Genomic DNA, 20,509 nt, shown 5'->3' with positions numbered 1-20,509 from the left:
CTGAGTCTAGCCTATCCCAGAATGATGAAAATTATCTTTGCATTGATATATCATGTCGACAAAGTAAATAACTCTTACAGATTACCTCACCTTGTTTGTTAGAGGCTAAATTGTACATGTCGGCTTCATTCTTGCAATTCTTTTCTAGTATTAATAGGTGTTCTCTGTTCTTAGTTTCACTTATGTATACATTATATGCATTTTGACTCTCTTTGTTATTTTAAAGCATGTTGACTAACTGCAAGAAGTTTAAAGGACAGCACTTACCTCTATTGCACCAAGTGTTCTTCCTCCAGGCCATGCAGTGTTTGCATTTTATGGGCCTAGGGGGTATGGTCTACTGTCTTATGCAACCAGTTCCAAGGCTGAGAGAAAAGGTTACACCAATTGGTGGACTTGGATTTTTTTACTTTGCAGAGTTTGTTGCAAGCATCATGGGGCATCACCATGTCATCCCCACAGGGACCCCACCCCTAGCAAAGATACTATGTTCAGTGTTCATGGCAACTGTTACTTTAGAACAAGAAAGGAGCAACATTGCAGAAACTGTTGCTATGGACTCAGTCCACACCTTTTGGAATCAAATTTGTGAAGAGTTATTCAAGTGACATGCAAGATACTAGCATCTGGAGACTTTGCCAGGTTTTCATCTCACATATCAATTGAGAGAATACACGGGAAATTTTTGTCCACTTTTGACAGCCCACTGGGCATAAATCCCCCCACCTCCACCCCTCTACTCCAACCATAGTGTCAGTGAGACTTTTTATATGGGAATACAGTTTGACTTTGCCTGCTGCTGACCAACTTGTTTTAGCCGCAAGTCAGACATATGAGTTTAGCGAGCAAGATTCTCTTATCTGGCACTATTGAATCACAGTTCATAGCATTTCAAGTGATAGGAAGTTACAATCAGCTGACCAACCCTATCTAGCTGGACTGACCATATCTCATCAGCATGATATAGCAGAGTAGTCACATGACTTGTGACACCTGTCTGGCAGTTCCAGACCAGAATCTCTCAGCCAGACCATGATCAGTGCTGGATATAGTATTTGTTAGGATACCCTATAGCAGGGGTTTCAAACACGCAGGTCAACATACAGCCCCTGCAGTTATTCCCTGTGGCCTGAAGCAACACCCATAATTTATTAAATAATTAATAATGCACATTATTCACATCCAGTTTTGATAAAATTTTATTGCTACATTGTTTTGTTCTTATTTCCAACATTTGAACTGGCTACATTTTATAAAAGCCACTTTCGCTTTATGAAAAGGTTTCAGTGATGCAGACCTCAGGCCAATGTACTATTCTTCATGTGGTCCTGGTAGTGGTTCAAGTTTGAGACATCTGCCCTATAGGCATTTGCTACACCATGCAAGATGACAACTCAGTGTCTATGACCAAGACTTGTATGAAAACTCTGATCTGACTATGGTGCATATATAATTCAGTTTCAAGGCAGTAATAATATAAAAATATAGTGAGTTTTGCCCACTTCCGCTGGTAGTTAATACTTTCTGTATTCTACCACAATGCTGGTAGTTAATAATTTCTGAATTCTACCACAATCAGCAAAGATTGACAAAACTACTAGGTGCCTTTTGGATAAGATTCTTGACAATTAGTAATTTGACGACCATTTTTGGATGGTGAGTCAATTGCCTGCAGTTTCTTGTCTCAGTTATATAGATCACATATTGATGTGTACCATGCAGATGTACCTAGTCTTGATAAGGACATAACTGCCATTAATATGTCTGCCCCTTTTCACTGTAAGGTGGACAGACAGGTGTTTCACTACAAATCAGAGACGGGAAGGAATCTTGTCTCTGTTTCCTCCCTACCTGACTTGTCATTACTACTGTATATACTTGCATATAAGCCAAATAATTTCGGAAAAAATAAAGGCCTGGAAGAAGATGGGTCGGTTTATCTGCAGGCTAGGTTCTAAACTTGAAAGTTTTTAAGATTTTTTTACTTGACTGCCATAATGGCTGTAAATCTTGGGACATGAAAAAATAATATTTCTTTGCCCTAAGACATTTATGCATGTAAAAAAAATGCATTCTTGGTGCCCCAACACTTACTAAACTGTAAAAAACTGCTATGATTGTTTTTGTTATTATTTTACATTAAATTAAATAAAGGTAAATAAATACTTCATATTTCATGGGCCAGTTCGATTTTACACGGAAGACCAGGCTGTACTATAATGTACAGTACTTACACAGTGCAAATCATGCCTAGCATCACATTAATCCTTGTTTATTCCTGAAGATATTAGATGCAAATTTTGTTTTATTCATTGTTTTGTCCAAATCTCGTTATTCCAGATAACACTTCAACTAGTCGGTAATACCTGTTTTCAGTTACATTGATCCATGCACGCACGAGTTAATCTTTTTCAGTGATATAAGCAATCCTGCAAATTGAGGTAATCTTAATGAAAAGGTACACGCATTAAGTTGTGCACGGCATTGACCAGCTTACCTGTCAGCTTTTCAAAAGCCATGTTGGGAGATTGAATGGAAACATAGGGAGATTTGGACCTAAAATTGGGAGGTTTTTTGTTGTATTTTTTAAGCCCCATTTTCACTAAAGATTGACCGATCTTCTGAGTCCAATATTCGTGAAATTTTCATCAAAGGACACACCATTTCTCCCTGTGACACTCCTTGTTTTCTCCCAGGATGTACCCTCTTTTCATATTCTGGTAAGCTGTGGCCAAACTACACAATAGCTAAAGGTTAGTCTTAAGTAAACAAGCAAGAAAGCCAGTGTGACTAATTAGCAGTTAATCCTTATGATTGCAGTTATCTTGTGAAAAGGACTGCCTTTCTTTCTTACTCCAAAGAATCCATGTTCAACAGTGTGTGTATGTAGGCATCAGCAACTGATTGGCAAATAATGCTCTGTTTCTCCATTCATTCTTTTAATTTAATGATGGTAATTAAGGTTTGTATATATGGTACAGTAATGCCAGGTGTTCACTCATGTGGAGATGCTACAGCATCACAGTGATCATTCTTGGATTTGAAACTAATTGCTGACAATTTTTTGTTGTGGTTTATTGTTTGTTGTGGTTTATTTTCTGATTTTAGTATTGTTGTAAGGTCAGAAACATTCATAAATTGACTTGAATAATGTTTTAAGTTAACATTTTGTTCACTGAAGAAAATTTTAATAATTGTTCTTTATCTGCAAAAATTGTGAGATAATAGGAAATCTGAAGTTAGGTGTGCAACAACCCCCAAAATCGGGAGTATTTTCTCCCACCAGGAGAGTTGACAGGTATGGACCAGCATCACTTTTACGTGTTCATGAAAGAATGATAATAATAAAGACTAAAATTATGAATATAGATCAAGTAAGATCATCATCAATCTATTTTACTTTTTATTTTTGCTGAACAAAATCCTTATTTTCCCTGCAGTGGAAAGCTGGATGTTTCAGAGTCTCATTTGTTTATATTTTGCAGATTTTTCTTTTGTTTTCCGACAGCAATACAGGCCCTGAAACTGGCTTGGGTTAAGAGGGAATTTTGACAGGCAACTATACCAGTACTTTGACGTTTAACTGCCTTTCACTCCGTAATATTAGCATGATTATCGTAGTTTTGTAAAATGAGGTCTAAGGTCACTTAAATCAATGCAAACTGCAACTCAGTTTTTATGGTATTAGCATAATGTTCGAAGCATTATTTCTGAAACTTCATTATTCTATTTTGGAGATGTCATCAAAGTTTAGTGCAGTGGTGCCCATAATTTGAATCTAAGGTATGTACTTCATTCAGCAGAATGTACTTTATTCAGCGCAGCATAATTAGTGGTGCACTGATATAAAAAGTCTAATGCAATAACACATAAACAATCGAGTCAAAATGGAAAGGTAGTGTTAAAGCAACAAGCAAATACTCGATTCATGTCATCGTCCGATCAAGTTATGCACAAATCTGAATGGGCAAAAACAATAAGAAAACAGAAAATTAAATACATTTCTTGACTTTTCAAAGAAATTTATATCATTTCTTTGTAAGAATCATACATGCCAACCCCAAGAGAGGTATACGTGTAATTTTTGCTAATATAAATTTGCCTAAATAAATGCATGTAGAATTTACCGCATGTATCTTGTGATGTCATCTTGGACTTGCGGATCAGCTTATGTGTTGGTTATGCGCTTTTTAGTGTTTATACCTATTCATTTTAGGGGGTTGTCTTATACATGAACAGGTTTATACGCATGTATATACAGTAGCTTTCGTCAAGTTGAGAAGGCAAGGAGCAACCATGCTTGGGAATTGGTATGCCAGATAGCCAAAGTAGTCAATAGGATGACTTAGCATATAATGGTGAATGCCCAAACAACTTCCTGCAATCTTTATTTAATAAGACAAGACTCACCTTTGAGAGCTTCTTCACTCAATCGAACGAGATAAGAAAGCAGGTGGCATAGGAGTTGCCACTTCAGCTCTAATTGCCAGCCCCTCTATCATTTTGACCGCATCAGGGGTTGTACCAGCGAAGGGAGCATTGTCGACAGAAGGACTGCAGGAATACACCTTGGCAGCAACAGTTTTTTCTCCCAGGTGAACTTGTTGGTGACTGTTTTTAAGCAGGCTCTCGGTGGTGGTGGTGAGGGTAATGACTTGCTGATATAAAGCAAATTCCTATGCTTCAGGTATCACAAGTAAGAGGACCAATTTGGTGCACTATCATTTGGCCACAGCCATTAGATTGCAGCACATCCATCTTCCTCTACAGTGACAGCATACCTGGACAGTATTCTGCAAGGATGATTGGTCTAGTTTTTTTCAGGCTGTGGGCAACCTTCTCTCCCTCCTTTGCAATGTATGATGAGTTGTCAATGGGGGAAGCGTTGGACCTTTTACCCTCAACATTTGATTAATCTAAGAATGGAGCTTTTAACCCATTTTAGCCAGGTTTGTTTTCTATCCAAACACATCAACATCTTCTGTCTGTACACACATTTTGGGAAGTTATTTGCTCAGCTCCTTGGTCTCCTCTGTGCAGCATTCAGCTTGTTTTATCTTGGCCACCATTACATGCATCTTCTTCAGATGGCCCTTCTGGCACAGTAACTCCTGGTCTGAGGAATTTTGATAACCAGATTATTATCTTGACCGAAATGTGCTACCTTCTATTTCCATGGCAATATAGAGAGTGGCTAGGTGAGGGAATACCTTTGGAAGCTCCCAAGCTAGAAGTTATAATCTGTGCAGATGCCATATTGTTGAGGGCACACTTACTTCCATGTTTCTAAACAGTCAGCTGTATGTGAATGGTACAGGAGAAAACTCTTCACATCAGACTCATGGAACTGAAGGTTATTCTCTACACCTCCCATCATGGTGAACTATTGCTCTCCTTGCTGTAATGCACTTAGCTATAATGTGATTCCACATATAACATGGTATTGCTATATGCTTCATTGCTAAAATCATACAAATGTATAATGGTATGGGTTGAACAGGGTTCCTGTACCCTCCTGATTTTAAGGATGTCCTGGTCTCCAACTGGAATTTGAATTCAATGAAAATATCCTGGAAACCTTGCAAATTACTTTTTTGTCATAAAATGAACTGGAATTTGATATTAAAAAGCCAAACTAAACGTTTTGCTAGAGAAAATATGTTATTTTTCCACTGCAACTTTGCAGTGAACAATTTTGTAATCATCATCCTATTACATTAGTAGCCATGGTTGATTCTGGTAACTAAGAGATATTTGCACATGTCATACTTCATTAGTGTGTCTTTAATCAAAGTATCAGACTTTAAGAATGATTGTGAAATTTGTAATTTTCTCCTTAAAATCTCCTTGAAAACTTCTGGAAAGTAATCAGTTTGGTGCAGGAACCCTGGTTAAAAGAAGACGAGGTGAAACTTAGTAATAGCTTTATTCCCTGTTCAAACACCAGTATCAAAGAAAATTTTATGGTTCCTGCTATACCACTGTTCAGTATATTAATATATTTTATATATTTGTTTTAGTTCCATACAAAATGTTCTTACAACATACTTTGAAACATAATTTGGTCAGCAATTACAGATCCTGACTACCAGGTTATGTGGGATAGCTTTACCTCTTAAAGCATAGAGGGATGAAATCACTGGAGTTCTGCGATTTGGTAGGACACTTCCTCTGTTGGTGTGCCCAATACTGTACAAGTCTTAAATATCCTGGACAGGTTTAGAATCCCTGCCCATGCATCATTTGGCCCATGACTTGACTTTATCCAGTTACATTTACATCATGGCATGGCCTTAATAGTCACTATGTAACCAGTGCCCAAGATCAAGTTGTACATGTCTGCCACTATCAAAGAGAGGCCAACTGGTTTATATGTAGTAGCCTCTCAATCCAACTTTCGTAGAGTTTGTGCACAGTGGGACTGACTGATGCTATCACCTAAAAACGACCTGGTGGAATAACAAACTGCAAGTTATTCTCAATTCCCAGTCTCAATATCCTGGACTGTTGACACCTTTTTGCCTCAGTCGTCTTCATACTAAAAATAGATCAGAAGATGAGATCAAGACAAAGCAAAATAGTCATGATTGCATCTATACAATCTGGTAGATCCTGGGTCTATGATATCTTCTGTCTCATAACAGTTATACCCAGGAAGATCATAGTATAGCAGGGTCATGTATGCCTCATTATGATCTTGGCTGATGAATTATGCATGATTTTTAAGAGCCTTCCCTTTGAACAGTATGTTTCAGTTTGAGACATGGTGGAGTCAGTTGGCTGACATATCCAGTCTGCTCTCTCTAGCTTTTTTTTATGGGATTTGGCTTTGCAAAAAAGAGAGTTGAATCATGTCTGGCCCAGGTGGTTGCCACATCCCATTCATGACAGCACAATCTCATTCCTGGGCATAACCCAATAGTTTTCCCTGGATTTACTTTGGAAACTTGTGAACATATTTGTGTTATGATGATAGATTTTCCTTTGAGTTTATATGGTGTTTGGAAGTTTAAATAGATTCATTGAATCTCAAGATACTGTTACAAATGATACATACATAAACAATGCAAATCAGGCTTTTTGTTAGTATCTGTATTTTGATTTAGTGGTCAGTTTTGGTGGTCACATATAAGAGAAACTGCCAGGTTGCCCATCATTGGGGTAAAATGAGCAGAATATTGTGTGCTTAAAGTGACCTTATTGGGAAGCATCTGTAACCAAATGCAGGACCCTACAGAGGCTGCACATAGTCTTCAGTTGTGCTGCCTTCACATTAGGAGAGGTTAATCCTTGATAAAGTGACATCCTGCTATAGCATGATGATCGGGAACCATATAATGCCATCATGCTATGTACTGTTTCATGCTACAGGCAAACAAGTCATTTAACTGAGGAAAACAGTGCACGTGTATCCAAGCTATACAAAATGCGGAAAGGTGATGCAAAACTTAAGACTTTCTTGAGAGTTAACAGCTTGTTGCATATTAAACAAGCAAGGATTACTTAAATAGTTATTACATGTTTAATATTAATGTTTGGAGGCAGAAAAAAAACATTCATTGGCACATAAATATCAGACTTACCAACCCTTTTGATTTGACCGTAAGTCTGACGAAAATGACCCTTAAAAATATGGACTTGAGGAATAAAAGCAAAAATTATGGAAATATGATTGTTGTGGCAAAATATGGATATTGGCTTGCCTGTGTTTGATAAGGATCTGGGTTTCATATTAGATTTAGTGGAGTTGGTCAGGAAACCAAACTAACTTTACAGGAGTACCTCAGATGCTTAAAACTGCACATATTTTTTCATGCAAGACATCTTCATGATCAAGCTGTTGCTTGTAGAATTTTCTCAGAATGGCATCCAACAAGTGATACATATTCAAGACAAAAGGGAAATGAAGCCTCTTAAGAAGTTTTAATAGTCAGTACAGAAGAATAAATAAGAATATTCGGATTCTTGGGAAAAGAAAAGCAGGAAATTTGTACAGGAGGTCAAAGGTTTTGACCCTGTAATGTACTTTAGATTAACAAGTGAACAGTTGTGTATAATTACCTGAATCTAGTATGGATATTAATAGTATATTTCGTGAGTAAATCTTCATACAAACTGTTGAGCCATTCTCTAAAAGACAGAGGAAAAAAATAACAAAAATAAAGCCAGCAATAATTGAAGTTTTATTTATAACGTAGACTTTGCACTACAATAGAGGAAAAACGGGTAGTAGTATGTTTGATTACAACAGAAAATCCCATCACCCTTACAACTTGAATGGTTCTGTTCCAGTCAGTGGTCCACAGCAGCAGAAGCTATATGCATGTAACTTTACTATTATATTGAAACAAACCTGACTACCTATCAACTTATATTCTTATAAAGTGCATTTGCATAATTCATTATCGATGGAGGTAATACATGATCACCTTTTATTGTTTAAATTCCCCTCATTTTGGAAAGCTTGTACCTCTGTTTCCAATGTAAACAATAGTAACTGTAGTAACAGTTCTAGACTCTTGTACAAAAGAAATGTCATTTTATACAATATGTAAATCATATAAAAATGATTTGTTTAAATATTCATCATCTGGATAAAGATTTTTAAGCCCACTGTGTACATAATAGCATTGTAAACTGTTTTTACTTACCTTCTATTCTGAGAGAGAAATAGGCAATTTTATCCTTTTTTCTCCAGGATTAAGGGACCGCTTCGGTGGTCTAGTGGTTAGAGCATCTGCCTCGGATGCAGGAGGTTGTGGGTTTGATCCTTATCCAAGTCATACAAAAGACTTATAAAAATGGTACTAACAGCTGCCTTGCTTGGTGCTCAGCATTAAGAGGTTAGTGTTAGGACTGGTTGGCCTGGTGTCAGGATAATGTGACTGGGTGGGACATCATGCTACATGTTTGCGACATGATGCCCCAGTGCTAGACATCACTGTAAACTGCTACATTGCAGACATCGTAGCGATATGACTGAAAAATTGTTAAAGCTACGTTAAAAATCCAAATCACATCACATAACACCAGGATTAAGGTAATACTCATGTAATTTCATAATTTTTCTTCACCGTTGTGATGAAATTGTTCTGTTTTGATGTTGAATCATTTATAATTTATTGTGAAATAATTGCTTTGATGTTGAATCATTTATAATTTATTGTGAAATATTTGCTATTTTCGCCATTTGAAATTGGGCACCATTGTTACTACTGTGTGTATTGGCTGTTCAGCTTTCCACTAGGAGGCACTCAGGTTCATATCTTTTCGAATTTTCCATATTTAGCAATATTCATGAAAACTGTGTTGTAAATTTCCCGAGTGTGTTCCCAAACCTATAAATAGGGGTGAGATCCACTGTTCTGTCAGTTGTGGTTCTGCTGGGTTCCAGTGAAGGTCTAAAGACCAAACAAACAATCAAACAAAAAATATATCTCTCTATTTTGATCTCAACTGATAATTTCTTCAAACATTAAAGCAAGGTAGACTTTTTACTTCAGACACGTTAAATTATTAGAAGTATATTAGGCCTATATTCATATGGCAGTTATTAATTCTGACCGAGTGTCTTCACACGCATTGCTGACCACTGACTGAAGACTCTGTTTCATGGGTAATTTTCCAGTATAATCTTTGTCGTAGAGACACACTGCTTTAGTATTGCGATTGGCATTATCAAATTTCCTACTCAGTTACATGTATCATTTTGAAATCACAAATTTCCATCCATTTTGTGGTTTTTGTGTCATTTGGATGTCAAAATAATATACCCAAACCAACACTTTTTTGTTACAAAACGACACACATTGTTGCATCCAACCCATGCGACACACTATTGACATCCGGTTCCAGACTGTGATGCTAAACAGTGACAAACTATGCTCATCCAATGCACACATCACATTGACATCTGGTTCCAGACTGTGTCCCTAACATATTTACCATTGGACTCTAAAACACCAACCCAGGTCTGGTTCTAAACCTTGATTTGACACATACAGTCATTACCACTTTGATACATCATGTGAACAAATTTTGAGAACTATTTAAACTTAATTTTCTGTGCAAGATTAGTTTGGGAATTGGGATTATTTGAATTAGAGAATATGTGAATTATGATGAATTGAACATTTATGCTGATTTTCACATGCAGTTTACCACTGATACCATTGTTTTCATTTCAACATGCTTTATCCAACAGTTGTTATACTTATCATTTGCAGATATTATATTTCACCATTTTGAACACTGAATTTTGTGAAGAAACACATAAGTGTGAAAGTCAAATACAATAGTATCGTTAATTTTTGTGGGGGACTAATTTTTTTTGTTTTTAGTTGTTGCCCCGAACCACGAATTTAAATCCCCAATGAAAAATGAGCCACGTAGGATGATATGATGCCCCGCACCCCATTTTCTTACAGTGTTTCATTCTAAGAGTTTAACACAGCTACTAGTATTTGATAAATCAAGGACAATACTCTAATCTGGTAATTAAATGATAGCTTACACATGTGTTTATTTTATTTTTTATTTTAACCTTTTGAAACAAGAATTATAAATCATTTTATATTGTTTCAATGCACACATTCAGTAAGGTATCCGATAGCCCTAATTTTACACTCACTGCCTTAAATCGATATGTGAGGTAAGTAATTACAGAGAGAAAATAGAGAAAAAGCATAAGGTATTCAAACAATAGAAATACTGAAAATGAAAGAAAAAATAATACAGAATAACAGTACATGAAAATTAAGTTTAATACTTATTTAAAAAAATTCTTTATTCCAGTACAACTGTTGTTGAAACATTTAAATCCTTCTGAAAGCACATAACATTTTATCCATGCATTTTTAATCCAAAAGAACAACAATCCTGTAAGATACTATAACTATTTCTTGAAACACTATTATTAATGAGACACTGTGTACATACACTAATTACAGCAAAGTATTAAAGCTCAGACTTCACATACTTTTGGACAAAGCCACTGTATCAACATCGTGTCTATCAAGTCTCATGGTACTCACAAATGCTTCTCAGGTAAATAATCCCCAAATTGCTGAATTAAACAAGTCCAGCTTTCTCAAAACCACTGATAATTAGGTCTGATCTTTCACTCATTGTTGCGTGAGCTGCAATCTATCCATTCAGCGGGGGGATCTATGTTGAATTTTACCACTTTTCAACCACTGTGTTAATGTCATGATCGTCAGTACCAGTGGTGCAACTTGATGGACAATGGTTTAAGTAAGAGATCATTCATATGTACTTTAATAATTGATTGGCTGCGTTGGCTTCCTTTGATGTTAAGCACTCAAACAAAAACATGGCAAAAGTGATTAATCTTGACAGGTGTTTTATTTGTGCTCATAGAGATGGAAGTATTGTTTTAGTGTTGTTGGCTGTGTCTGCTTCAGCTGATGTTATTCACTTGGTTGAAAACATGGTGTAAGTATTGAACTTGCCAGGTCTTTAATTTGTGCTCATACAGGTGGTAGTATTGTTTTAAACATTAAAGTGACCGCTGTTTGTGTCGGCATAGTTTTATTCTTTTGTATTCTTTTTTTGGGTATTTGTTGAGGTTAAACCGTGAAATTAAATACTAATATGCTAATTTTGACAAGCAAAACCATGAATTGAAGTACCCACAAAAATGCCTTTTTTATTAAAAACCATGAAAATTGAGCGCAACGAAAATAAATGATACTATGGTAATAAACTGCATTGACTATTTGTATGTTTGTTTTGTACTATTATAATCTTAATAAGAACTTTTGTGGTGAATGCACCATTTCTTGACACTACAATACATGGGAGAGATCTACTAACTGAAAAATGCTTGAGCTGTCCATCTATTTTATTTGGTCTTGACCCCTGATATGTTACAATATTGGGTTGTGTATAAGAGTGATTTGGAGCAACTGTCTCAATTTCTGACTCAAAAATTAAAAAGAATTAGGAGATGGGGGATGTGCTATCTACTTAACTACTTCTGACAGTTTGAGTGATGCACTTGTTTCATTAGGTGTTTTTGCTAGTTGATGAGCAGGCATTGGTGGGATATTTGTTTATAGTGGGTAAAGACATTGATTTTTAAGTTTGGTTGAAAAACTCCTTAGACTTCTGCATTGTATGGTGTTGGAACAAATATTTGTTGGCTATTGTTTATCCTGGATTGAACAACAAACACAAAGAAGGCTTAATACCTTTATTGTTGATAGTTCAGTAATTATTAGATTTACAATTATCAGCTTGTTAAGGAGCTAACAGCTTTTAAAAATTAAGCAAAAAGATATATTTTTCTTCAAGAATTCTGTTGATTTGTTAAATGTTTTAATTTTGTTGAAGGTCAGACACAGCATTGCATACTTACTGCACAGTTTAACTTTCCTTGTAATGGCAGCTAGGTGTATATACTTTAATGATAGGGCCATGAACAGTTTGCAAGGTATGATCAAGACTTTGTTCCCAAGGACAAGGAGATATCAAGGGGACAGTTGTGGTTGTATAATTTACTTGTTCGTTTTACCCTTAGAAGGTGATCATATATATATATATATATATATATATATATATATATATATATATATATATATATATATATATATATATATATATATATATGGTCTGGGAAAGAAGATAAATGACTACACCAACAATGAATACACACTAGGTAACTATGTGCTCTAATCTTTTTTCCCTCGCTACAGTTTCAAAACATGTTTGAATTTGTATTCACATACATATATGTTAACTAACCAGGTGAACAGTATCAGACATGACCTGGAGTTAAGAGTACTGAAAATCAGGAAATGAAGGAATGGTGTAATCATTGTAAAATAACATAACTTAAAATAATATGCATGTTGATGTTGGAATGTTTGTTTTTTGTCAGGTGACCTTGAGCCTTGGAATAAGTTATCTGCCCCTAGCTTTAGTTGCTTTGGATGCCATGGAGTACTGGTCCAACTCATTGTCTGCTGAGGTGATACAGCTGTATTATGCAGATATTCTGCCCTGCTTAGACAGCTACCTTAAAGCCTCTGACAAGGGTAGGGATAGTTGGATTGGATTATATTTAGAGCTGTACAGAAATAATGAATGGTGTGCAGGAAGCACTTTTTCAAAGATGCCATCACCCATCAGATTTTAAATGGACTGGTTGACACAGAACACTAAGATTATTCTGAATTTTCTCCCCTGATATAATTAAAAATAAGTGACTTTACCAGTATCATCCTATTTTTTCCTTGAACACCATTTTCATTGATCAAACAATAAGTTCAACAACTTTTATTATACTTCAAAGATGTAGAAACTTTTCCCATTGGTTGAAACTCAGCCACTGAATGATACAGTACCAATTTAACTTAAGTAGGAACAGTTGCTGGGCTACATTACCTAGGAATACTAAAATGAAACAATTTCATTGGTCATTTGGCAAATAATGTTACCCAAAGCTATGGGAATCAACCATGGATTTACCTTTGCTTTTTCTTCATTACCTTCCAGTAATGTATCAGTCATACATTGAGAAAAAGAAATTAAGAAATGAAATATTTAGTACATGATAAATGATGGTTTTTAAAAGCCTTTGGCTTCAGGTTACAAAACTGCAACATCTAATATCAAATATTTTTTATGGCATGGTGGCTGACATCAGGTTGTCAATATAGTGTATTAATGCTAAGAATTCTGCAAAAGGTTAATATCACTTGCAAATGTCACTCTTCACAAGTGAGTCTGGGACCACAGTGGTACAAAGCTGGTGTGCTGCTACTGTGTAGTCTAGATAAGAACAGTAAGCATTATAGATGTGTATCAACCTGGAGTCAAGAGTTATGGTTCTTGGAAGCAATGAACCATACATCACAGTGGCAGAAATGAAGACAAAAGTTTAAGAATAGGATAGATTTTGTTGCTAAGTTTTCCATACATGTACAGTGTAACTTTTGATACTTCATTTATGTAGTATGAGAAGATCTAGTTATTGCTATGTCTGTGTCTCTGCAGTCTCTAAGTATTTTGTTTCCCAGAGCATAACTCTCAAACGGTTCAATGATACTTGTTATACATGTCAAGCAAGTTTCAGAGGTGCCTTTTGATGCTTACGAGTAGTTATGATTTCCAAACATGTCCTGAAGTAAAACATTTAACCAGATCAAGTATTTTTCCTTTAATTTCCTACATTTCTCCTTTGAATACATTTCCCAATCACATTAATGTTAGAAATATAATCCCTACTACCTCCCAAATCTAGCCCTTCCAAAGACTATCTTATCTGTCTATATTATTTAGACAAAGGGAAATAATTTTTATTCATTACCTCCCCTTGCCATCAGATTTAAGCTTTGCTGAAGGGAGAACATCATTCTCTTTGATTACGAAAATCCATTGGAAATTTCTGCTACTTTTCATCCATTGTATTGAGGATTTTATCATTTTTGGATATATTGAGGATTATTCTACAGGTGGTATATGTATATATATATATACATACACACACACACACACACACACACACACATATACAGTAAAACCTGTTATGAGATACCTCCCCTTCTGCCAACAAAAAGCCGTCTCTCAAGACAGGTGGTCTCTCATAGCAGATTTGTACAAAAAGACCAGTTTCCAAGGTCCAGTTTCAGAACAATTTCAAGAAAAATAACCACAATCACTTTACATATATTCTATTCTTTGTTAATAGTTCTTGCTAAAAACTAAATTATATAGCATTAAAGATATACTTTTATCATTAAACATGAAATCACGTTTACATTTGAAGATCACATATTTTAGCATATGAAATCGTTTCTGAATTACTCCTTTTCCTTTATAACCTAAATTTGTTTTACTGACGTTTAAACTACTTTTTTTGCGAGTGGTCTCCTCTTTTTTACTTCTTTAAGTTACAATAATTATTTTCTCCAGCCTTAAAATTTGTGTCTTTTTAGTTGAAGGTTTGTGCATTGTTATTAAGGTTCTAAGTGTTAAAATTAGTAGTGCTCAATCGTAATATTGAACGTCAAGATGGTTTTGACTGGGCTGTGGGAAAATATGAAAAATCTATACATCTGCGTTGCATATCTAACAATTAATGAATAAAAAGAAACAATTATTTCATCCAGAAACACAACCATTTACTCAGAGACAATAGTCATTGGCTTCATTCAAAGATGATGTACAGGGATTAACTTGATAAGCAAAGTGTGTAACCTGGTCACACCAACTTGAATAGACAGCTTTGTGATTGGGATGTAACTCAATGTAGAATGGTAATGTTAACCCAACTCCCCAATTTTAGGCAACCCTCCCACATTTCCATGCATGGCCTTAGGGTCTGTAAGTCAGGGCACATGGGGTTCATACTGGATCAACTAGATCCTCCTCTTTATACCTCAGCACGATTACCAGCCAAAAAGCCATCGCCATTCAGCTGTCATTGACTGTCCAGCAATGGAGACCTTTTGTGAAGGTGGCCCAGCCAACTAGTTTGTTGCTTGCAATTTGTGACTCATTATGGAAGTGTTTCCCAATTTCATGTCTGAGCATTGTCTCCAGGCCTATAAGCATACATGCCAATCATAATGCTTTTGGCATATCATATGCATTTTCTCACCAAATTGTTTTACGTGAGACTGCTTATGGATTATGTTTGTTTGCTACATCAAAAAGTTTTAAAAAATTATAAAGCAATAAAAAATTGTTTTTGCCATTTTACGATCATCTCTATAATTCCACTCATAAATTTGATAATATTCTTTAAAAAGTGACTGCTGCATAAGAATAGTGTAAGAGTATTTTCTTATTTGCTATTTATAACAACTGTATATGACCCATTTAGAAGAAAACGTGTTTCTTCAAAAGTGAACTTTGCCTAACAGATTCATCTTATTGATAACAGTGAACCAGTCTGTGTTTTTAAAGAAAAGGGCACCAGTTGTTATGTGCAGTGCTTTATGGTGTGAGTTGTGGATGTTATATGACTGAAATATTAGAGCACATGCATCTTTTCAAACTTAAAGATGTCAGATCAGACAAAGAGACAAATCAACAATGCTTTTCAAACTTTCAAAGAAGAATATGAGAGTGATGTAATATATCGCACTGAACACCTGTCTGTGATCATTGCAGAATTCCAGTTCACAATCATTCAGCGAAAGTTACACGTGTAGACTAGTTGAAGTGCTAAATATAAGTAATTTTCAGTATATTTTGTGTTGTATTCTGGTTCTAATCCATATGAATTTTTCACTTTATGACAAGAATTTTGACCAGTTGCAGAACCAGGTTAGTTGTAAAAATGTATCTTTTTTATATGTGCTGTAATTCTGGCATGTAATATATAGATTACACTTTTTATGCCCATTATGCTTTTTTTGCCACTTATAATAGCAGTAATTATGCTTATATCTCTTGCTGGGGGTTGACATGTATGCCTGTAAATCAGGACACATGGAGTTTGTACCAGATAAATTGGATCCAGTAAATATTAAAACCACATCATCGCCAGAATTTAACCCGTTATGCTCTTCCAACATAGGGACCTTTTCAGTGAATCAGTCCAGCCAACTATGATTTATAGGGTCTTGGTGACAGGTCTGTCTAACTGTACCATCAGTAACATGCCCTTTCAATGATGGAGATTTCAGTGAGAAATCTGTCCATCCAGCCAGGTCCTTGGAGCAGCCCGTACTGGTGATAGCTGGACCATCTTCTATACCATCAACTTCCAGACCAACCATTTGCTGGGCAAACCAGCTGGCAGTGCCGGACTTCTGTTTACTGCTTGTCCAGAAAGAAGTCCTAGTGAAGTTTTTCATAGGGATGGAAGTGAATCTTCATCCCACCTTGTATGTCTTCTACAGAGCTGCAAGTTAACCAAGATTGGGCCTTGACACAGTGAGTGCAACAAAACTCCTTCCAATCCACCATCCTTCACATCATACTCAGATCCAACCATGGAACAGATTGAAGCTTAGCTTTTAAGCCACCATCGAGGACATTTGCAAGGTGTTGCCTACTTCAGAATGCCCTCCACACTCTATCGCTACTCTAAAGACTTGGTAGATCTTTGCAAGGAGGAAGAGATGCCAGTCTAATTGTTCCCTCCCCAGCTGGCTTGACTTAAGGCAACAGAAGCATTTGGTACTGATCTCCCAGCACTTGACAAGAATATAGCAGCTGTTCATATGTCCACTTGTCTGTTTTATAAAGCAGACAAATATACACCATGCCTGTCAGAGCTGGTTTGAGGTGCTGTTGCACATTCTTCATTGTTGGATTTGGTCTCATTGGCACCTTTCAGACTAGATGGAGACAAGTGGCAATAGCCAAACTTTGGAGGCAAAGGTCCGGATTCCTAGGGTCATTGACCAGTGCTGCTCACCATACCATGGCCAATAGTTTTAATAAGTTTGGCATATTTACTCCTGATACGATGTGTTGTATGTCTGTGATCTGTGTTGCTCAAACCCTCCCTTTTTGGACGATCCTGTTCGGGTCACTGTTGCTTTGGAGGAAGAATAGAGGAAGTTCGGATGCAGGCAGCTCAGGAACTGCCCCACCACCTCGCCGCTCAAGCCATGTGGGCATTTGGAACCATTCAGACCCTGCCAGTATGAAGAAATGTTAAGCATCTGCAGGACAGGGGATGTTCTTATCACATCAATATTGATCCAGGTCATTGGAGGGGCTTCGAGTTTCATTCATCAATAACCTCATCCCCTCTTTCCCCTCTTCATGGATGCACCATCAGACCTGGAGAAGGATGCCTTTTGTACAACAGGAAATATGGTTGCTCACAAAAACAGGCAGTGGAGCTTGTGCAAAGACTACAATCTCTGGGGTTCAATTGAAGGCTGTTTCTTGTTTGGAAAGCAAACAGCAAGTTAAGACCCATCACTGACTTGAGTTGCTTCAACCAATTTATTGCGCCTCCAAAATTCAAGATGGAGATGGCAGGTTCAATCCGCCTTTCTATATGAACGGACGAGTATGGCATCAGTCTCCATCTGACCATTGCATTTGTTCACATCCCCAATATACCCTGTGTCATGACTATTTTCTATGTTTTGCTTACCATGGCAGTTATCAGTTTATCAGTTCAAAGTTCTCCCTTGGGCCTTAACATCAGCCCTTGGGCTTTTACACAATACTATAAATGTAATGTGTTATGGATTATGTCAGCACCCTGTTCTGATTGACGTCATCTGCAACGATGGCAGCATACCTGGATGACATCCTCCAGAAACATATGGTAAGAGCTATTACACCCTAAGGCAGGAACAATCTCTCCTCTCATTTATATCATCCAGGCTTTCTAGTGAACTGGGAAAAGTCAGACCTCTGTCCTTCCCATAATTTGTCTATTCAGATATGAATTTTTAATCAGCCGTAATCGGCTGTGACTTCCTCACGTTCACATTATAAGAATCATTCAACTCTTGAGTCCATTTGAAAGAGGACTTAGATTTCTGTGAGAGAATTATTGCAAATTGGTTTATTGATTGTGGCAGCAGACTTGATCCCGCTAAACTGTCTTTTTTATGTGGACATTGCAAGCACAATGGTGACCCATTTAAAGTCCTCACGATCAAATAGTCATGACATTTCTGCATCAGTGGTGCAACCCTGGCTGGCTGACCATGGGAATCCCTCTATAGAAGCCCTAAGTGGAAATAACAGTATGTACTGATGCCAGTGCACACAGTTGGGGTTCCCATATAATAGTGCAACTAGCATCTGTCTTGTTTGGTGCTCAACGTTAAGAAGTTAGTATTGGAATTGATTGGCCTGGTGTCAGGATAATGTGAATGGGTGGGACATAATGACACATGACCATGGCATGATGCTGCTTGACATCACTATATACTGCTACACTGCAGACAATTTAGCAATATGACTGAAAGATTGTTAGAGCTATGTGAAAAATCTAAATCACGGGCACATAAACTACAAATAATTTATTCCTAGGATAAACATCAGTCTTAGAGGAGGCAGATAGTTGTGTTTCATTCAGTTTTGTGGAATTAATTTATTTTTAATATATTTCAATTATTCATTGGAATTATAAAGTACCCAGACTTAAGGGTTTAGAAGCTGTTTTGGAATTACTGTATATTCATTTAAAGACATTTTGGATTATATGATTGTGTTACATCAGGACTATTAACACATCATCACAATAGATTGGACTTCATTTGTGACACCGTTGGAACTCATTTGGAATAGTTGATACTTTTGGATTTGTGATAGAACTTTTAGGACTGTTTAGGATTTCATTCACCATACTGTAAGTTATTTTTAATTTTTCACTTTCTACTTATGGGAAATAAATTATAGTTCAATTTTACAAAATTTCTTTTGTTTTCACTTTTTTCTGTTATTTATTTTAAGACTATAAGTTATAACATTATAACATTTGCAAGGTGTACTTTATGTGTATTCATGTATATTATGACAATTTATACAGTCCTGTATTTCTTTCATATATTGCTAATGATTATATTTATAGTGTTGATTATGTTCTTTCATGGCACAGGTTCTGAAGATGTAAATGTTGAAAATACACTGAACATGACCAAAAGCAAGACAGGCAAAGGGAGAAAAAAGTTCTCAGTGCGCCTGATTAAAGGAAGCAAAATGGATACTGGAAAAATGGTTTGTACATCTTCAGAACAGGCAGTCTGTTCACAGCAAACAATTCATTACACACTGGATCCTGTTATTTGCAATCAGGGTTCAGTTTTTATGTTTGTTTGCTTGACAATTGCATGTAGTTTTGTTTTAGGGATAGTTAAATTTTCAAATCACTTGGCTTCAAAATTGATTATGGAAGTATTATTGTCGAAATTAGTAGTCTACTTTAGCAATTAGTAGCCAATTTTTATTTTTGATTACACTAATGATAAAATAGAAAACATGGCTAGGACAAACATGGATGTAACTAATTTAGTCTCAGTATAAAGTGAATTCCCACTGATCTGGTCACATTCATTATAATAGGGAATTTTCATGCAATGAATAATGGATACAAAGTGCTGAGGGGGGTGCCTTGCAGTGTTATTATAAACATGCTTTACTGCATATAAATTCCTGTAACAGTTAAACTGGTTGTAACCTAGAAATAAGTTGAGTATAATCTATCATACATGATCATAATAGTAAAGACCAGTCAGATTGTGAAGAAAACATGTGGAATTCAGTTTTTTGGGAAATGCAAATGTTGTGCAAGTAGGTTTGGAGCTTAAAAATTTGTGGGTATAAAATGTGAAAAGAACTCCATTTCATGAAGAGGATTTGTTCTTATTGTGAAAGGACATACCTGATGTGAAAAGGACTGAGGATAGTTTCAATCAATATTTCTATTTCACAAATGAAATTATTTTGTATAGTAACTCATTTTATGTAGCATTTAATATAGTCTCATATAAAATGTTAAAATGGGCCCTTTTCACGAAAAAGGATAGTGATAGAAGACACACACTGTTTAATACAGGTC

The 20,509-nt window shown here is 36.2% G+C and overlaps 1 protein-coding gene across 1 annotated transcript in view; it reads left to right on the top strand.

Moving 5' to 3' along the window:
- LOC149802584 (DNA-dependent protein kinase catalytic subunit-like) overlaps positions 1-20,509 on the top strand; it is a 407,613-nt gene that overhangs the window by 89,283 nt on the left and 297,821 nt on the right. The window contains exons 21-22 of the mRNA XM_089951857.1: positions 12,902-13,058; positions 19,550-19,668. Coding sequence (XP_089807983.1) covers positions 12,902-13,058; positions 19,550-19,668 — 276 coding nt within the window. The remainder of the gene's footprint in view (positions 1-12,901; positions 13,059-19,549; positions 19,669-20,509) is intronic.

The sequence above is a fragment of the Sinohyriopsis cumingii genome, chromosome 3, assembly GCF_028554795.1.
Source record: "Sinohyriopsis cumingii isolate HCF-2022 chromosome 3, ASM2855479v2, whole genome shotgun sequence".
NCBI lineage: Eukaryota > Metazoa > Mollusca > Bivalvia > Unionida > Unionidae > Sinohyriopsis > Sinohyriopsis cumingii.
Note: the sequence above shows the minus strand (reverse complement) of the source record. Positions and strands in the feature narration are given on the sequence as shown.